General features: G+C 41.6%; 1 protein-coding gene across 4 annotated transcripts; it reads left to right on the forward strand.

Annotated features, from left to right (window-relative positions):
- Positions 1–237: 237 nt before the first annotated feature.
- cnnm2a (cyclin and CBS domain divalent metal cation transport mediator 2a) lies at positions 238–20,582 on the forward strand. Of its 4 annotated transcripts, none has more exons than XR_009706366.1 (8): positions 238–1,918; positions 14,520–14,663; positions 14,958–15,095; positions 15,328–15,497; positions 15,658–15,751; positions 16,835–16,897; positions 17,130–17,406; positions 18,073–18,209. XR_009706366.1 is itself a non-coding variant. In XM_061227886.1 (8 exons), the coding sequence occupies exons 1-8, from the start codon at positions 436–438 to the stop codon at positions 19,053–19,055; spliced, it is 2,472 nt and encodes an 823-aa protein (XP_061083870.1). In that variant the 5' UTR covers positions 238–435; the 3' UTR covers positions 19,056–20,582. The 4 variants fall into 4 exon arrangements, 3 of the variants coding, with proteins under 3 accessions (XP_061083870.1, XP_061083871.1, XP_061083872.1); XM_061227886.1 differs by lacking the exon at positions 17,130–17,406 and adding an exon at positions 18,855–20,582 and having other exon boundaries at positions 18,073–18,251; XM_061227887.1 differs by having other exon boundaries at positions 17,130–18,215.
- Positions 20,583–21,285: the final 703 nt, after the last annotated feature.

The following is a 21,285-nucleotide window of genomic DNA, read 5'->3' on the forward strand; positions in this document are numbered from 1 at the left end:
ATCTGCCGCATCGTTAGCATGGACAGATGTTAAAGAATAGCGCAAAATCACTGGTTGCCGAACTCCCTCCCACTATTGGATCCTCATATCTTATTGGTTGCCAAGAAAGCTATTAAACAAGTCACGAGGACACGAAGTCTCGCTTACATATTTGTGTTAGATTGTTATTCGCTCTGGTAGTTTAGAATACCCGCCTTCATCCAGTTACACCAGTGGATTGGGTGATAAGGACGCTCATCTTCAAATATCTGGAGAAGCATGAGTTAATACAGTGCCTACGGTGGGGTTTCAGCAGTCTGGGTTACAGGAGCGTAGTGGCTGCAAAACAGGTCCAATGCTCGAACCAAGGATACCCTTATCAAAGATGAAGGTGGACTACGATTGGCTCTGACTTTTAGTAACCTTTTCCATTCAAATAAGTTGCCCATTACTAACATGGCAGGGTGGTCGGCTGCAGTGCCCACTCCAAAGATGGCGGCACTTAGCCGGGTTCGAGCCCTCGCATTGGTGTTCTTAACTGTCAGTGGCTGTTTGGTAAGCTTGACAAGTGCGAGAGAAAGTGCAGAAGAGACGGTCATTATTGGTCTCAGACTGGAAGATACTGACGACGTTTCCTTTATGGACAGGGGGTTCCTGCGGGTCAGCGAGAGGTCTCGTGTCAAGTTGAGGGTCTATGGGCAAAACATTAACAACGAGACATGGTCCAAAATTGCATTCACGGAGCATGAGCGCACAAGACTGTTTGGCAACATTGACAGTTCATTCGGGGACAACGAGAGCAAAGAGCACATCACTAACTTTCATCCGTGTGGCATTAGAACCTCAGACATAATTATTCTGCCAAATATTGTCGTAAACAGAAAGACATCGGGTGTTGTTGAAATCGACGTCAAGCCCCTGAGAAAAACCGAAAGGAGTAAAGCCTACTACCTCTGCGTTGCCACCTCAACGCCTGCTCTGGCTGGCCTGCACGATCCGTGGACGGAAAACACTTGGGTCTACCACGATGGCCAGGACACCAAAGTCATTGTTGTGGAGGAGAAGAAGTTCTTGCTTCCCTTCTGGTTGCAGGTGATTTTCATCGCGATGCTGCTGTGCTTGTCTGGCATGTTTAGCGGATTGAACCTGGGTTTAATGGCACTGGATCCGATGGAGCTCCGGATTGTTCAAAACTGCGGCACAGAGAAGGAGAAGAATTATGCGAAAAAGATCGAGCCCGTGCGGAGTCAGGGGAATTACCTACTCTGCTCGCTACTTTTGGGGAATGTGTTAGTCAACACTACCTTGACCATTTTGTTGGATGATATCGCAGGTTCTGGGTTGATTGCGGTCGTGGTGTCAACTATTGGAATAGTGATATTCGGTGAAATCGTGCCTCAGGCTATATGTTCACGGCATGGTCTTGCGGTTGGTGCCAACACCATATTCCTGACCAAGTTTTTCATGCTAATGACATTCCCAGCTTCATACCCAGTGAGCAAACTGTTAGACCATGTCTTGGGACAGGAGATCGGAACGGTGTACAACAGAGAAAAGCTCTTGGAGATGCTGAGAGTGACGGACCCCTATAACGATATAGTTAAAGAGGAGCTGAACATCATCCAGGGAGCCTTGGAGCTCCGTACGAAGACCGTGGATGATGTGATGACGCCGCTGAGAGATTGTTTCATGATCACCGGGGATGCTATTCTGGACTTTGGCACCATGTCGGAAATTATGGAGAGCGGGTACACGCGCATCCCTGTCTTTGAAGGGGATCGGTCCAACATTGTGGATCTGCTGTTTGTGAAAGACTTGGCATTCGTGGATCCAGATGACTGCACGCCTCTAAAAACCATCACTAGGTTCTACAGCCATCCCTTGCATTTTGTATTCAATGACACCAAGCTGGATGCCATGCTAGAGGAATTTAAAAAAGGTATGCGCAGTCAACTTTCCGTGTGTGCAGAATTTATCAGCCTGATTCGTTCAGTAGCTTGCTGACACTCCAAAGTGCTGCGCTGTTTGTCTGAACAAGCATCGTCCCCCACAAAAAAAGTATCAAAACGTCCCCACTTTGCGTGGATGCGTAGCAATGTATAAGCATGTAGTTAAACCACCGTTCTGTCATAATATAGCTGGATGTAATCATGTTAATGCGAGACCTATGGTATATTATTGGACTCATAATGCTGCAGTGGAGAGCACGTGGTATTGTAGTAACTGTATGGAACCGCGTCGATGTAGCTCTACAATGTATAAAACGCGCTGAGATTCACACTTTATATACCAACAATTATATTAATTTAGTCATAAGCATGCTTTGAGGATTTATGCATTTAAAATATGTTTACAGTAACCATGCTGTCACTGCAGATACGTTTGAAAATTAGCTTGTTAGCCGGACGGATTTTGTGAAATCTACTTTAATAGCGACTTTACGACTGCACATGCGTACAATGATTGGCGATTGATACATGTATTTCTATGTATATGATGACAATATTTCTACGCTGATTCCTAGCTCACCAAGAAACGTTCTCAGAGAATGTGTCGCATATGGAGCATAGCCTACACTTTGGGATTTTATTATAAATGATTTTTTTTTAATATACATAGGCCGTCGTCTTACTCGGCTGTCTACCAGCGTCCATGATGTGTATCGGCTACTCAAAATGTCATGACACGCCGTCCACTACACAATTAAAATTGGCAGCTCTTGTGTATGCGTGCCACAGTACTCTCAACGTTTTAGTGATTCAATATACAGGATTCCCTTCGATCCTGTTTGTACTGTAGCCTAATGTGAATAAAGAAAACATTTGCGCCGCGTGGTCATAACTAAACTCGAGTTATGATTAGCCACACGCTATCTTTATGAATGCAGATAATTGGTCGACAGACATATCCATGTTATTTAAAGAGCTGGATTTCAAATCAATCTGTGTTCAGTTTGTCTTTTTCCCCTTCGTCACAGAAACATGTTGTAGCCTTACGGTTGATCATTAAGACCAAAATGGCCTACATAATGTTCAACTTTGTTTGACAGTTTGAATGAATATTTTGCAATTGGCATGCAGTTGTTTTGATAAGAAACCTCCCCCATATCTCCCTCTCACACACACATACAGTAGATGGAAAAATCGAGGTTCAGAAAGTCCTCCCCAGTATTTTGTTCCGAACACCTGGATTTGTTAATTGGCACAATTCTTCAGTGTAGGAGGTATAACTAATTAGTGAAGTCAGCAGGCTGAGTTAATTGGTGGAAAAATATGGGCAGGACTTTGTCCCCTGGACCTTCCACCTCTGCACACACATTGTGTTTACATGGATCCACTACACCTGTGGTTCCCAAAGTTGTTCAGCCTCTGGACCGGCAATTCTGAAAGTGTCAGGGACACACATTGTAAAGTCAATAACGTCATGCATTCCTTTATGACTAACTGTAATTATTGGGGCGCAGTACTGGTCCACAGACCGAGTATCAACAATCAACCATGGCACAACATCATTCTGACTTTGAAGCATTTCCCTTTGTAAATTTGAATGGCAATGGCCTTGGTCCAGTGAGGAAGTCAACTTGTCCTAATCTGTTGTTTGGAAAATATATAGTACAATAATAATAACAGTAATAACTGGCAGCACTGGAAGGGTTGTTTCACACAGATCAATGTTAATCTTCACTGAAATGACTGAATGACTAAACTTTGAATATACAATTAATAGGACTGGAACAAAATGCTTGGAATTCGGAGCTGGATGTCCCAGCACTAGTTTTAAGAGTTTTAACTAGAATAGTATAATATCCCAGACCGTAGTATGACAGGAAAGGGTATCATATCAGCTTTTCTGGCAAAGGTCACTGACATAGCTGAAACTTGTTTTTAGCGCAATAAAATCCTTTTTTATGAGTGTTGCTTCTTTGGCATTCTCCAGAGAGTTTCAAAATGAAGAAATTTTGGCGTCTTTCTCACCGACAGGGAAGGACTGCAATTACACCACATCTGAACAATGCGAAGTCAAATATTAGTTTAAACAAACAGTGCATATTGAATACATCTTTCACTGAGATGTCAATTTTGAGCGTGAGCTGTACTGTAATAAGGCTTTTCTTGGGCTGGCAGTAATTGTAGCGGTTGTACGGTGTGTTGCTGTTCTCGGCTGGGTTCCACATGGCAGCCTGCCAACAGCAACGGGCTGCAGTAGTGTGATTGGAGGGGGTCCAAATATTCATATTCACCCCCCCCCCCCCTCACAGCACATATTCACTTCAAAAGGACTTTCTGTTTTAAGTCACTGTTAATTAATTTGAACGTTCCTGTTGAGTTTGTTGAGCACAGAGAGAGAGAGAGCGAGAAAGAGGAAAAAGTAATTTTCCGCCACAAAGAACATTGGGAAGTTTTTTAATTTGCTTGGCTTTCATTTCATCTCTCCCCTTTTACTTTTTAGATGAAAATATTCCTCCGATGCGGTTTTAATTGTTGCCTAATCAAGCATGAACACATCCTTCATGAGAAATCACCTGTCTTTCATAATCTCAAAAAATATGGTGGACACGATCAATCATTACCACCATTGGAGTATAAATGACCATTTGAATTAAACAGAAATGTCTAAAAATCTTATCCAGTAGGGTCTCAATGCATTATGGGCCATGTGGTCCTGAATTGAATCCTAGTTTTACCAGTGATTACTGTGGCGATTACTGCAGATCTGTGATAGATAAGTTGTCTATGCATTACCAGGGATTGGAGGGTACTTTAGGTTTTAGAAGACGATTCTGCACAATACTGCCCCCTCTGGTTGATCCAATACGTTCTTCCTTGGCCAGTGTGTTGTATTGGAGGTGCTGTTGGTGCAAATGGTTGCATAGCTTAGCTGGTGCACTACAGACTGAGAAAGTGGTGGCTGTGCCTTTTTTGATTGTTTCAAAATGGGATATTTCAGGGATGGGATGCATTTCCAAATGATTTCGCTCACAAATGTGATTTTGTGAAGTGGGAAAATAACAAAATATGAATACAATTCCAGTCAACTCTGAACAGCAAATTGAAATGTACCATGGATCTAGAAACTGAACTTTCACATTAAAACAAGGCCGAGTAAATTCCTTTGATGAAGTTTGCAACGACAGGTTTATGATTGGGTTTGCTTTTGGACCGACTATGTGGTAGGCTACATCCCTTGTTCCCATTGGCTATCTATCTGAGAGGACTCACCTTCAGTACCGCCCATAAAATGGACATCTTGGGGGGTTTGATGCCATTTTTATGAATGAATCTTCAAAACACAGCAAGCCTTATATGGCTATTATGCTAATTCACAATTCTCATGCACACACACTCACGTTCATGTGGTCATTCAGGACAGTTTTCTGAAGTTAGGAGTGTTTGTTGAATCCGATGTGCCACACTCGTACCAGCCCTTCAGACGAGGCCCATTGTTGCATTTGGCAACTCATGTGCATTGGGTTGAATTCATAACTAATCTGCACCATCAAAAGCTCAGATAAGTTGGTGGCCCCATTGAGTCCACTTAAGCTTCTGACTGCCTAATGGTCGTTACCTTTTGGGAATCTCCAGTGAAGGACAGGGATGTGTGCGGTTCTGCTAATCAGAGAGCCTGTTTGCATGTACTCACCTGCGCTGGCAGTGATCTGACACCTTGTGAAAAGCAGTCATTGGACAGGGGGCGGGGGTCATGACCCTTTGTTTGAGGATGTGAAACGGCCTTTAATCTTTAATCTCTCTCCCCTTCCCTGTATGGACGTCTTATCTCTGGACCCCGTGCCCTCAGGCCTGTGCTGCTCAGTGAAAGTCAGCCATTTTGTCCCAGTATTGTTTGTGATTCATGCGGTCGCTGCGGTAAGCCCCATAACCCAGGTAGGAGGGAGAAGGAATGTGGTGTATTCAGACAATGGATTCAACGGTTTAAAGGCTTCTTTTTTTTTAAAGGCTTTTTTTGCCTCTTTGTTTCATCTCTCTCCACAAGCAGTGTCTTTCACGGTCGCACCAGATATTATGTGCCTGGGACCATGCAGTTGTGGAGGCTGTGTTTTAGCACAAAAGTTGAAAGAAAAGTACATCCAATGTGTTAAAACAGAGTCACGTGAAATGGTTGTAGTCGAACAACGGGTCAAACATGGTCTTTTCATTTGAACTGAAATGCCATGTAGGCGGATGACTAGAGTGTAACTGGCACTGAAGCCTTTTGCGATTATGTGGATGAAAAGGTTACAAACAAATTAAGTTATGAAATTGGAGTGCACAATATTTCTCAGCTCTGCTTTTTGCTGATCCTTTTCTTTATTCATTTCTTTTTGGAAATTAAAAAATATACACATTGCAAAAACATATTAAATATACTGTGTAAGACTTTTATGTCCTGAACAAAACAAACCCATTCCATGAATAACCTACAATCTAATAATTTCCAAAAACAACTTCTTGTTTCCATAACCTCGAATGAAACTGTGAATCTGCAGTTTTGCTAATTATTATACATGTTCCGTATGCAAGTCTTCATTTAACCCATGCTGTTCAGAATGATGTGGCCTGGACTCCCAGTCAAAGCTTTGCTTTTTAAATGGCCCGCATTACTCAAATTGTACCAGCAGGAAATGGCCCATTGAGAAATGTGAACAAAGTTTAAGTGCACTTGAAATCCCAGTCTAAAAGCTATTCTGCTAGTGTTATCCATCTCTTATTAAATATTTATGCATATTTCCTGTTGTATCATATTTTTTTGTGTCCCATGAGGCTTTTGGTTTTCCAGTTGAGGATCAGACTTCAGGTGTCCAAAGGGCACTACACATGGTCATCCATTGGTGCCAAGTAGGACCTATTGTGAAACATTCTTTATGATTTTGAGATGTTACATTTACCACAACATCCTTTGGCCATGCCAGTCTGTCGTTTTGTGAACTTGCTTTCAAATGGTTCTGAATGGGGAAGTAACTCATATCAAGTCTTACTTTCGACTTGGAATGAAAACATTGATTTTTACAGTTTATTTTAGGGAGAGGGAACCTGGAATTCATTCAAGTTTTGTGAATGCTGCATGCTTCAGCAGAAATACAAGCTGCTTTTGTCCTCACATGAACAGAAGACATAACACAGATGTAACAATGTACTGGAGCTGCAACTACAGACTAGAATCTGTGGATAAATTGGGTGACCTTTGAACCTCTCTGAACCCTGAAATTCAAATCAGCTCAGGGAGAAATATCAATAACGGAGTGACACAGCACTGTAATAAGCAAAGCTCTTATTTCACCATTTATTTATTTTTGGAGCTAGAGCTGCTTAAAAGAAAGATGAGTGGCGATATGTAATTCCCAGGTTGTGTTTATTTTTAGGTTGTACTGCAGTTTACAGAGGACACTAATGTTGTGCCTACCTCCAGGGCTTTGTTTTGACTGACCGGCCGTCTCAGTTCTGCCCATGATGCCTCATGGTATTCCCCTCTCCCTCCACTGTTATGTCTTCAGATAACAATGGGCCCTGCATGGATTCACTGGGCCAGAGGAACAATAAAAACCCACACGAAGGGGGAATTTAATGTACTGCTTACATTTTGGGAATGGTTTTTCATGATATCCTGAAGAGAGGTTATAGACAATACTCAAATTTAAATGTGCAATCTAGGCTATTGTCTATTAATTGTGTTAAAGAGAACATTTTTTACATGGATGTAAGCAGCTTTAAGTGCTTCACATTGAGGAAAAAAGCACAATGCATTAAAACTGAAAAGTATACAAAATCAAATAAGTGAATAAAAGTATTAAGAGCTGTCTGTCACAAAAATACAATCATTATTACTTAAAGGGGGTGAGATCAAACTCAGCAGTAGTCAGTAATGTTTCCTCTTTCTGCTCTTTACATGGATCTCTATGGGTCGAACATATACTGATTAACTGCTGTTGCAATATGTTCTATATGCAATTGTAAAAAGAAGACATGTAAAAAGGATAGGATATTTCAACATAAGTGTGCTTTACCCCAGGGGTGCCAAAAAGCTATCTGGCGTGCCAGAACCATCCGTGGGCTTGTCGCCAAACCGAAACATTGGTTCTCAGAAGTCTTATCACACATGCATTTCGCTAATGAATGTGGTGCAACTAACCTAAACAATGGCAACTGCCAGGCTATCATCGCCCAGCCTTTTATGCTAAAGGCTGCCTCGTGAATGTGGTCAGCTCGTGTTCACATTGAAGTCATGTTTATCTCTGCAAGCGCTGGTCACATGCACATCCAAACCAGGCAGAACCAAATGATAAGGAGATAAAGTCATCAGGATCACTTGCTCTCCAAAGTCTGAATTTTATTTGCAGGCTAACATTGGCTATCCATCGGGATTGAAGATAATTGTGGCTTGAAACATTGTTCACGCCACAGGTAGTCTGAAGACTTTCCACCTTCTGTTAACCTCCACCCACCATGGTGACAATGCTGTTTGACAGGGGCCCGGTAGCACAGTATGGCTGCATGCAAGAACAGCTTATTGCTTTGACAGTGTACATACTGCCTTCTCTTCCGAAAATCATAAATTTAGGCACATCAGTCCATAAAATACTCCAAAATTCAAGTGCCCAGTTTCATTGTATTAGTGCAAAGTTCCTTTTGTGTTTGTATCCTGTTCTCAGTAGTGGCATTTTGACACATTCTGTTTGGGTAGTTGTGTGTTTGAATGTCCTAACACCATTGAAAAGCAGCTCAAGCTAGGTTTTGGAAGGTGGTTGACCAGTTCAGTTGAGCTCCTTTTTCAACATTGTTTGACCAGACCTTGGATTTGAAATAAAACAATAAATATGAGGCTAAAGTGCAGACTGTATTTAAGGGTATGTATATCCATGTCCAGAAACATAATTTTGTACACATACTCCCCCTACTGCAGGTGATAGCACTTGGTATATGCATTTGAACCTATTGAATTCTGTTGTGGGAAAAAAAATAAAAAATCATTTGATTGGTTTGGAAAATGAGAGTGGGAGACTAATGGATTGCAGAGATGCAGCTGTAAACAGTGACACTGTGCTGATGTAGTGGTGTTTATAAGCCAATGGCAGGGTACCTGGCTGTTCAGTGATGCATTATAAATGAGCTGCGCTGTCTTACAAAGGACTGAGCCACAGCCCGCTGGTGCAGTTTCCAGAGTGGTCACATGACCAGGATCTGCATTGGTCATGCTTAGACACAGCTCGGAGGTGGGAGGAAGAGAACTGAATGTAGGGGGAATTCCCTGGCATCCTGGCTAAATTCCCAACCTGGCTCTTTCAATCTGACACCTACTCATCCCCTGATTTTATTGGCAAAAAAACATTGTTCTCCCCCTCTAGTGTAGTGAGCATTCTAGCACAAAATGGCAACCCTGCATCATCCAGGTGAGGCTACACATTGGTGGTGGATAAGTCAAGTTTTACTGTAAGGTGCTTTGAGTGTCTAGAAAAGCGCTACATAAAATGAAGTGGTAGGCAAGTAGATGAGTGCAGTGGAATTGTCCAATCGTATTACTATCTGCCTGAGAGGGGTGTTGGTGGTACTAGTAACCCAAACTTCAGCTGAACAGGAAGCCTGAGAACCAGTTCTCACCACATAAAATAAAAGAAAGCAGCGAGGACTTGGAGAATGAAGCACACTTTAAAATTCATAACTAGTGAATGCCTGTCCAATAATAATATTTAAATGCCTGTTCCCCCTCGCATTGATTCACCCCAAAAAAGAAGAATGCATGTGGGGGTTTAGGTGCTTACATTAGCAATAAATAAACACAAACCAAGTTTTAAAATGAATGGCACTACTAGCCCAGAGGCTGGCGACCCAGCCAGCCAGTATCACAACTGGGCTACATAAGCCTCAAACTAACCCCATATTGGTCAGCAAACTATATCAAATAAGTGTCAAAGAGTAAATCCTAAAGGATCAGTGTTTGTAGTTTGAAATAGTTTACTGCCATGAGAACTACAGCCAGAGAAATTAGGGTCAGAAAATCAACCAGACATGCAGGTTACTGCCTCTCTTAAGTCCAAAAGGAAGGGCGTTGTCACACCCTGATTGGCCAACAGGGGAATGCACCAGGCTGCTCTCAATTATCAATTAAGAGCCAATCCCCACACCCTGTGGAGCAGGTGAATCAAATCGCCCTCCAATCAACTCAGTGGAATTTCGATTTGCTGCAAAACGAAAAGGAAATTGAGGGGAAAACTACAAAGAAATCACTAAAAGAAACTACTAGCCAACACTGGAGAATGGCCGACTGCTAAACTGTCAAATAGAACAATGGAAACAACAATGGAAAAATGGAACCATTTTTGAATGTGTTGTACATTACAACACAAGTTTGTGAACCCAGTTTTGTGCCAATTTTCAACTCTTTGACCTAATTTGCATATTGTGGGCAAACACTGTCAATTTGCAGGCGTACTGCATGATTTTCACATCACAGTTTTATTTGGAGAGCTGTTTGACTAGCATCCAAAGAATAAAGTTGATGTAAAATTATTCTGGAGGACAATTCATGCTGGGGTTTTGCAAACATTAGGGCTGGAATCGTGATGTGGCTGTGAATATGAATGTCTTATGAGAAGTTACTTATTTATTTACGTTTTTGTTGCTCTCAATACATGGTCATGGTAGCCATGCTGTTTTAATGTAGCATAAGAGCAAAGCCCAAGACACAAATGAGTGAATGCTGCATGTTGATATCTCAAATTATGCAGGGAGGATTCATGTGGCTGTCAGTATGAATACAAAGTTATGTCATATTACGTTAACCCCTTAAAAGAGCACTGTCACACTCTTTTAAGTTGAGGTTATTTGGATTAAAAGATTAAATTATGTGTGTAGGCATTTTTAAAATCACCGTCAGCGTAGGCCTTTCCTAAACATGGGGCAAAACTTCTCAAGACAAACACGCTCAGTGACGTCATTGGACGTGTTAGGCTTGACTCTCCAGCCTGTGTTTCCCAGAAGGTAACGGGTGCTAAAACTTAACCCTTGAACCTTTATGGACGGCCACCCATCCAGGCGATCATGTAACACAATCATGTAACATTGTAACGATCATGTTACAATGGTAACGTTACCATAAAAATATCACAGAACCTACTTTGGCTAGCCTGAGCGATGTGACAGACAGCCCTGACTTTTCCGAGCTAGAGGATGAGCTTTTCGCTAGAAAAGAATATCAAATTTACCCTGATTTGTGTCTGTGGATTTCCAAAATGCAGAGAAGTTGATGTCCACCCCAATAAGGAACTCTTGTCACTTAAGCAAAGGCATCGTAAAATGGTTAATACAGATACAACTATGAGTATATAAAATGTTATGTTGTTTGATCATATTCATTGGGATTCTTAAGAATTCCTGTGAAAAACCAGGCATGTTCATTGGCTTGCTCTTGCTATTTTTCAAATAGAGCCAAGTGAACTGGTTTTGGAGATTATCAAAAATGGCACCATTTTTTTCTTTTTGATATTGAAAATCTTCTAGACTTTTAAAAGTAGTGCATTCTTGGCCCAGGGTAGTAGTATTAATGTGATGTCACTACAAATTCTTGCAATAGTTGCTGGGATTGTGCAACACCCTGCTTTAGTTTTTTTAGAGCTCCTTTCAAAATCCCAGCACTAAGATTAAGATTCATTTGTTCTTGCAGTGTTACCACTCCTTCGTTTGCTGCCATTTCACAAGGCCAAGAGTTCAAAACCTTCAAATCACCTCAGCTTCAATCTGCTCTCTTTAGCACAACAATAGTACAGCTTTCATCCAAATGCTAGAGCCAAGAATATAGTGATACTGTCCAAGACCAGTCAAAACACAACCATTTCAGGAATGCACAATACTCTTGATTTTATGAAATTGTAAACATCCTTTTTAGCCGTTTCTTCTGTTAACAGAAACCTTGGAAAAAAACTTGGAAATTATTACACTTCGATAAGGTGCAACAAGAGTTCAAAATGTGCTTTACATGAGTAACATGTTGAGCATCAGTATTACTTTGTACAAGCCCACTCCTAAAAATATTCAAAATTCTTTATTGCCACAAAGCAAACTTTTGTTATCTCAAGCCTGGCTTTTTTCATTTTTTGGGGGATTTACTGACACTATTCTGATTAGATTTATCCCATGGACAGTGTACGTTTTCAAGGCAGAATAATGTTAGCATTACTACTACTACTACTACTGCCACGGATGCAAATGCAATGTACTACTGAAGCTGTTATTGGATTTGCCCCTGTGCCTGCAGCCATCCATGTTGTTATACTTTTACTTTTTCAATTAGTGGGAAATATTCTGTTAATGTTTCAGATATATATTAAAATATTTAGTTGAAGTTTGGTGAGTTGTTGTGCTCATCTTCAAGGGGCAGAACAATGGTCTTTGTTGGGAATGGACGAGAGGTCTGTCCCACAGTAGTAGGGCATAATTTCTCTCTCTCAGAGAATACACTAAACAGTGTGAATGGGACTTCGTGTTTGGCACAGAGAGCTAAATTTATCATGCGCAGGGAGCAGACATAAGTTACAAGGACAGGGACTATCTAAAGTACTACTTATAAGAGTGAATTATCTGCGTGGCAGAGGCGAGCAGTCTAAATTGTGATGATAGATGCGTTTGGGAGTGACTGCATGGCATGATTTCACTGTGCTCTATACGCTCTCCTGTATTGGTCACAATGAGGGGCAGTGTTAGGGTTTAGAGTGACTCAAACACCAGCAGACAGCTACAGAAATGGGGCTTTGTGGTGCAGAATTTAGTGCAGAAGCTCAGGCCGAACATAGTTTTCTTTGTGTTCTATGCTGCACGGTTGCACGCAGTTATACTAAAGCTTTATGTTTCATTTTTATTTCATTTATTTACCAGGGACAGTGCCCATTAATCAATATTTCAGTGTAAATGTGCCAGAGTTAGTGAATGAGCTAGTTTTCATGTGTAGTTCCTAACCTATTTTTGGACTAAATGACTTGAAGCTGTACGTTAAAGAGTTAAGAGTTAAAATTTTACCCATTCTGATGACAGTATAGGGTTGCGGAAAATAATCCCCACATTAAACCAAAAAATCAGTTTTTCATGTATTTATGTTTGAAATGTAAAATCTGCCACCAGAAAATATAGTTAGGACAAAAATAAATATTTAAGCTAAATGGCTTCATATTTTGCCATTAACATTTAGGAAATGGGATGGGAACGGGAAGTGTTCAATTTCAGTGTTCAAAAACTTAATTTCCCATTCCAAATGTGAGGGAAAAAGATATGGATAGCTCACATACTATTTAATTTATTAACGAAAATGTGTAAAATGTCTTGTGTCTGGTAGGTAAAAATCATATGATCGCATTTCCTTTCAATTCAAGAAATTCCTGTTTTGGAGGAAAAAAAAGGAAAGTGGAAAGGTGACCTGCTCAAATACTTTCCCCTTAAATCAATTATAGATGTACAAAGAGGTTTGTTTCCTCATTTGTAACCATTTGACACTTTTACAAAAGAGGTACCTTTGACCGAGTTTTAGCCAGGCATCCATTTTCGTCTGGGTCGAGGGTCCGGGTGGGGGAATTGTGCGATGGATCAGAGCCTTGCCTGAGAACAGGTGAAAACATTTTTAATTCATCAGCCATCTCAAAGGTGCCAGGCAGGTGGGTACACATTTGTACTTAGTCAGGGATTCTGCTCTAGACAACATTTCCTCGAGAAAGCACTATTCCATTGGCCATCACTTTTATCAAACTGAAGCGACTTTCATCAGTGTAAGCCAGACATGAGCAATATGTCAATCAAAAGCCATTGACATATTCCATTAAATTCCTTTTAATAACTCAAATTGAGAATGAGAAAGTAATTTTTGTAGCTTCTGTGGCTGACAGCAAGCTCTCTTGTGAAAGAAAGTGGACAAACAGAGCCCAAAAGCCCCTTGTTTGTATACTTCCTTTCTTGTCCTCAGCAAGATATCCTACCTTCTAAACTGATTGCCTGAAGGTGATACCAGTGGGTAAAGATGAAGCCTTTATTTTCAGCACTGCAGAGCTATACAAATCTGTTTTGATGGGTATTTTGCTAAAACTACATTAAAGATGTTCTATGAGTGTGTTGGCACTATCTGTTGGTTTTCTGTTCCTGCCTCCTTCAAAGTGGAGAAATACATAAACTCTGAGTGGAGAAATACATAAACTCTGAGGCAATTTGCACACCTTCTGAAAATACAGCTACTACCTACTCCCTTTTTTTGCATTTCAAATAAACATGATACCTTGTGTAAATAAGACAGCTTCAGAGTTGCTGTAAGGTGTATTTCTTCACTTTGAAGGAGGTAGTGAAGCCTATTGGCTTCCAGTCTTTATGCTAAGCTAACATGTTATGCTAACATGAAAACTGAGCCAGTGAATTCACAAAAATGGAAATGAAATCGAACATCTTGTCTAAGTTGCGAAATAGGACAATAGGTATATTTCCCAAAATGTTGGCGTATTTCTTTAATCAAATGACATGGGCAAATCCTAAAATTTTCCCTTGACCACCTGTGAAATGTCTCTTGTCTGTGTTTATCAGGTAAATCTCATCTAGCTATCGTCCAAAGAGTGAACAATGAAGGGGAAGGGGATCCGTTCTACGAGGTTCTGGGCATCGTTACGTTGGAGGACATCATAGAAGAAATCATCAAATCTGAGATCTTGGACGAGACTGACTTGTATAGTAAGTCCCCAACAATGACATCACACACTCCTGAATATTAACGTTTTCACCTGAAGAGGGTTCCTGGAACTTCATATTTGGATTTTTTTTTTGGTTTTAACGAATATCTTTTGCTGCATAATATGTATATGGTATTTCAGTGAAAATACCCTAGTTTGTTGATTAGATGTCACGGTTTTATCTTGATTCATCTGAGATGCCATTTCTGTGACTCACTCACTCACTCACTCACTCACATTCATTAAAATCAGGAATCTCCAGTTTCTCAATATCGACATTCTCTGATTCTCGCAGCTGACAACAAGTCCAAAAAGAAGATCACACATCGGGAGCGGAAACAGGACTTCTCGGCTTTCAAGCCCACGGACAACGAGATGAAGGTCAAAGTATCACCACAGCTGCTGCTGGCTGCTCTGCGTTTCCTAGCAACAGGCAAGTGTAGAACACCGCTAGCTGACCCCTGACACGACTGTGGAGGGGGTAAGAGTGGAAGGGGAGACAAAGGTTTCACTCCGAACACGCAGCTCAATTCCGTCATTGAGAGCGTTGTGCATATTTAGAGCGTGCCGCTTGCCACCCTGTCACGGTTGTGTACATTCACCAGGCTTCAGTTTAAGGTGACACCCTCCGGAGCTCATGGGCTGACGCCTGTGCTCTCTTGCAGAGGTGGAGCCCTTCGGCTCCTGTCAGATGTCAGAGAGGATTCTCCTGCGTCTCCTGAAGCACCCCAGCGTCATACAGGAGCTCAAGTACGACGACAACAACAAGAAAGTTCTGGAACACTACCTTTTCCACCGCAACAAGCCCGTGGACTACTTCATCCTGCTCCTCCAGGTCAGTGGCAGAGACCAGGCCATCGGCCAAGCTCGTCCTTCATTTTGGGGCTGATGTTACACAGCCGCTGTGCTGAGGGGTGTTTAGAGGGCTTTTTGGAGAGTAGTTCTGCTGTCACTAAAGCTCCTCTAATCCTCCTCTCTCGTCCCTCCATCCACAGGGGAAGGTGGAGGTGGAGGCGGGAAAGGAGGGGATGCGGTTTGAAGCCGGACCTTTTTCCTACTATGGGATGCTGGCTCTGATGGCCTCTCCAGGTGAGCCGGCTGTTTCCTGCATGGGCTCCGGAGGGAGACAGACCTGCACTGCAATGCATTATAAATATTATTCTATTATTTCACAGCAGTGTATTTTTAAAATCACCTGATTGCAACATCTGAAAGTGGCAAGTTTGTATAGTTTTTATACTTTAATACTTAAAAGTATTTTCCCACTATTTTACCTTCATTTCACACTCATTAGTTCAAAACTAGATCTTCAAACTAGATTTAAAATTCTAAAAGATCCCAATAATTTTATTCATTGAACAGTTGAAATATTTTATGGAATTTTTGGTGGGTGCTTCGAAAGGCAGAAGTTTATATTATTCTATTCATAGAGGGAATTAATATTTATGGATGTTGGGATTTTGGAGTTTTTGGAAATTAGGTAATTTCCTTTAATCCGATCTATGAATAGAATAATATGACTTCTGCCTTTCTAAGCATCCACCAAAGATTCATATTGCAGCCATTTTGTTTTTGCAGTTTTGATATTTGGCAGAATAGTGTTACTCTTGGTAGGACATGGGAGGGCATTAGCTCAGGAGGTAAGACCCGTCGTCTGACCGTCGGAAGGTTCGATCCCCCACCCTGGGTGTGTTGAAGTGTCCCTGAGCAAGACACCTAACCCAATTGCTCCCAACTAGCTGATTGGTACCTTGCATGGCAGCCAATCGCCGTTGGTGTGTGAGTGTGTGTGATTGGGTGAATGAGAGGTGTCGATTGTAAAGCGCTTTGGTTAAAAGCGCTATATAAATTCAGTCCATTTACCATTTACCAAGACAGATCCAGGGTGGATGTGACAGGATGTAGCCCGTTTCAGACAGATCAGTGTTCAGTCTGTGCATCTTCAAACTTCCACATTTCCTCCTGTCTAACATGCAGTTCACTATAAGTCTCATCACTTATGCTCATTTCAAAGACTTGATTACTGAAACATGGTTTCAGGCTGTAGCAGTAAAGCTGGACTTGTTCATTATTGATGTGCCTAGAAGCAAGCTTGCCGTCTCCATCTTGATGATAGTTTCTTCTCTTATTTTCTCCCTCTCTGCATCTCTCCATCCTCTTCTCTCCTCCAAGTTCCTCTCTCCCTTTCTCGTACGTTTGCCGTCAGTAGGGCAGAGTCGCTTGCAGGATCTCCAGGTATTGTCTGTCTGTCTGTCTGTCTGTCTGTCTGACTATCTTACCCTCCACTGGCTTTGCTTCACACTGCCCCGTTGTTGCCGAGCTGCCTTTCACAACTATGTTATCTTATGCCCTTCTTGTCAAATTTATTTTGTGCAAAGCAGAGCAAACGCTTCACAGTTGACAGTCGTACAGTAGTTAATTGCACGCATTACAGCACGCCTCTTGATACGTTTTTAATTTTCCACAGACAAGCTCAGAACTGCCTCCATCCAAAAGACTGTGCCAGTGCTGTAAAAGACTGATCCTTTGAGAGAACCCCAACCTCCAATCCTCCCCCAGACTCAACTCCAGAAATATCATGAGTTACAACTGGCTGATGGAGTCGTGCCATATCATTGTCAACTCATATATTACAGGAATGGCTTTGGCCTGCCCACATCGGTTGTATTAGCAGCCAGGACTTGAAGAATTTTTCTAGCGCCAAATTATATGGTCCTGCTTGGGCCCCTTGGAACTACCTAAAGGTGTTGCCCTAATCACATTGTGTCCACATACCGACGTGGGGTGTTCTGAGGCTTGCCGCCTTATGCAGATATCGAGACTGGGATTATATACATTCCATCTAAATCGCTGCATTAATGCTGCCCTTGGAAAGCCTTTGAACATTTTCTTTAAGTTGTGGAAAACATAAGCTCGCTTTAATTAAAAAATAAATATTTCTCTTTGCACAAGTTACTTTTATCATTCGTCATTCTCCTCGGTTTCTTCAGAAACGTTTCGGCCTAGTCTTGGCTGACTGAGGACAATCGCGAACAGCCACACAGCTTCTCATTCTTTGACCAACTGGTGTGGAAAAGCAAGACACTGATTTATCGTTTGGTTGTTGGCACCACCGTGTGGTCAAAAGTTAAACTGCACATTTATTTTTGTTCACTGTGGTTATTCCCATTTTTGAATATTGCTAAATTAACTGTACTTACACAAAATAACTGGAATAATGTCATTGCTGGTTTTACTTCGACTTGAATTAATTAATTTAGTAATATTGCTTCCTTTATAAAAGCCATTTTATGATATTTTAATTTGGGAAATTGTTATTTGCATGAGTTTAACAGTATGACTTTAAAAAGACTGACCTGTTGGTTGCCATGACGGTGAAGTCGTGTTTTGCGCCATTTGTTTGTGGGCAGAGAATAAATCACCACCGCGGTCGTTCGGATTGAACCACTCGGATTCCCTGAACCGTAGCGACCGGATCGACGCCATAACGCCCACACTCGGGAGCAGCAACAACCAGCTAAACGCCTTCCTGCAGATCTACGTTCCGGACTATTCCGTCAGGGCGGCCAGTGACCTGCTCTATATCAAGGTGAGAGGGGAGGCGTGGCGCTGCATTCAAATGATGAACTAATTTGTTTGTTTAACCTTTATTGAGCTACACACGTTCATGAGCATATAAGTCTCGCCGGACCAGCATGCATCTTTGCTTGAAAGAAAGGACCCAAACATATGCCTACACCTGGTCAAGATGAAAATGAACTAGCTCAAACGGATATTAATATACTGCTAAGCATTACGAGGAAATTAAGAAATTAAAGAAAAGGAAAAAAAAGATAGGCTACTTTGTTTTTTATTTAGCTGACACTTTAATCCAAAGCGTCAGTTGAGCAAGTACATTTATTTACACCAGGAATAGACGTTTGTAGGCAGGTTTTTGCTTCCACCAATTACGCTGTCAATTAGCAAATCAATTAATTATCTCTATCGACCAACTGTGGTTCAATCATTGCTTAGACCACAGTAAAAAAATATATATGCATGAGACTACAGTTATCAGCTGTGATTCATGTGAAAAGTTGTGTGACGTTGATTATATTATTTCAATGAGAGCAAATGTTCGCAAGAAATCCAGAAATGGACTTGGCCCTCCTTGCCCGTCCCTGACCTAAAAAACCTCACCTTTCCGCCTCAGGTTACCCGGCAGCAGTACCAGAACGCTCTCGTGGCCTCGCGGATGGACAAGACGCCGCAGTCCACTGATGGGGAGTACACGAAAATCGAGCTGACTCTGACGGAGATCCCCGACGGCTCGCAAGACGAGACGGCCAATCTACTGAACTGCCTAGCGCACGGCAAGCCAAACCACACGCCACACAGCGAGGGCGCCCTCTAGAGGAGGCAGGACCGCAAATGCAAAACGCACTCCGGGATGCGCGGTAGAGAGCCCGGTGAACCGGCCGTGACGCTCTCTCTCACCGGCCGGACCGCACCGGCGTCCGCAGACCAAAGAGTTCGCACCCTCTCTCTCATTTGGGGCGAGAAGCGTGAGGTGAGCGCTGTAGGGAGGGGAAGAGTGAGGCAAGGAAAAGACCAAAAAACTAAATTAGCAGAAGGAGTGGTGAGTTAAGACTGTGCCAAATACTGCTACCATGGCAACTGTGAACCAAGAATGTTTTCATTAATTTATTTTATCAATGTTTTTATATACTGTATTTACTCACCTTCATGTGAATGTGATCATGTGGGAGCTTTATAAACGTGTATTATTGAATATCTTGACCTTAAATCAGGATTATGGTACATTGTCCATTTTTTTTATTCAAATGGACCACACTGATAATTTATTTTATATGACTACATTTCAAATAATTATATAGCAGATTAAAGATCTAACTTGATTTTTTAAATATATTGTGTATTTATGGGCAAAGCAGCCAAAAGTTGCTGGCATGTAGCACCTTTTTGATACTTATTTGTTTGAGTAATATAGTTTGAGTTTGAGGAGAATACATTAATCTCCATAGTTCCATTACATTAGTCACAAGATATATATAAAAAAGGACAGAGGTCAACCCTCACTGCTGCATCAAGCAATATTCAGTGCATGATAATGTGTTTAAAAAATATATAGTCAGTCAATACTGTGCACATTGCACCATAGTATTGGTGTAATATCATGGACATATGAGACTGTTACACTTCATAAATGTGCACTCTGTCAATGAAAATGTCACAAGAACTAAGTGGGTTCAGTTCATTATTTTCTAAATTATTTTCTATCAATCTGCATATGGTCTTCTTACATACAGGTTTTATAAGACAAAAGTACGGGTGGATTCCTTCGACCGCACACTACAATTTGTGAATTTTGAGTTCAGAAAGTGTGGACATCCATAATCATCTGTTTGTGGATAAAGTCAGTGTCTTTAACTCCCATGGCCTAGTGCTAATAAACTATTTTAATAGAGAAGACCAATGCATGGGAAATGATAGTGTTCATGTCTGTGAGTCTCTTCACTGTGGACTTCCACTGGAGATTTCACAGAACACTGAAAGAGACCCCGTCTGTCTGTCTGTCTGTCTGTCTACCTCCATCTGTCAGTGTCTCAGTTCAGTCTGAAGATTTAAGGTGCTGCTATGGTCTCTCAGCTGCTATGTACACGTCCCTCGCCCTGGGCTGTTGTGTCGTAAAAGCTTATGCGTCTCCACAATGACCGCCACGCTAAACCAGCTCACGATGTCGGTCCTGACGAATCTCACCTGGCCTTACAGGGAGTCTTCAGGAAAGGGGCCGTTATTTATACACTTTTCTAGCAATAATATGGTATTATATACTATTAACCTGATTGACATATAATACTTGTGTATATGCACACTGATCAGTGTTGTTGGTACAATAAAGAATGAAGGCTTAATGAAACTAACTGGTGGCGGGAAGGTTTTTTTCCAATGACTATTTACCGTAGAGGCAAAATGGCCGCCACTGGTGCATGTTTGTATGAAACGGATTACTTTCATCTAATATACACAATTGATGGGCTTTGTGTACTATGATTTTTCTGAACTTATTTTCAAGCAGCTGAATGGTTTGAAAAGGAGCCACACCCTACACCATGGCCATGTTTTCTATAGCTATGAGAACTAGTAGGAAGTAATGGGCTTCTGATTAAAATGCCTTTAGAATAGCTCCTGTGGGATGTTCCCCAGCTCTCTCATGTTTATTTCATAATTTCTGCACATACACTGTAACTCAGACTGACGAGGTAAGTCTGATAAACAGCCATCATGTACATGAGAGCTACTCAACTTCAGGTCCTGGGGGCTGCAGTGTCTGCATGTATTTGCTCCAACCATGCACTACACCAGATTTACCAATTAACAGTCTGGGCTTCGATCAATAGATAATTACATTTACATAGCGGTTCTACACACTCAAAAGCGCTTTACTGTGATGAATGGGGAAACCACCACCAATGGGCAGCACCCACCTGGGTGATGTACAGCTGACATTTTGTGCCAGAACGTTCACATTTACATTTACATTTTAGTCATTTGGCAGACGCTTTTAATCCAAAGCGACTTACAAGTGCATAGGTTCTACCACAAGTCAAAGCATCACATCC

Source organism: Conger conger, chromosome 18 (assembly GCF_963514075.1).
Source record: "Conger conger chromosome 18, fConCon1.1, whole genome shotgun sequence".
Lineage (NCBI taxonomy): Eukaryota > Metazoa > Chordata > Actinopteri > Anguilliformes > Congridae > Conger > Conger conger.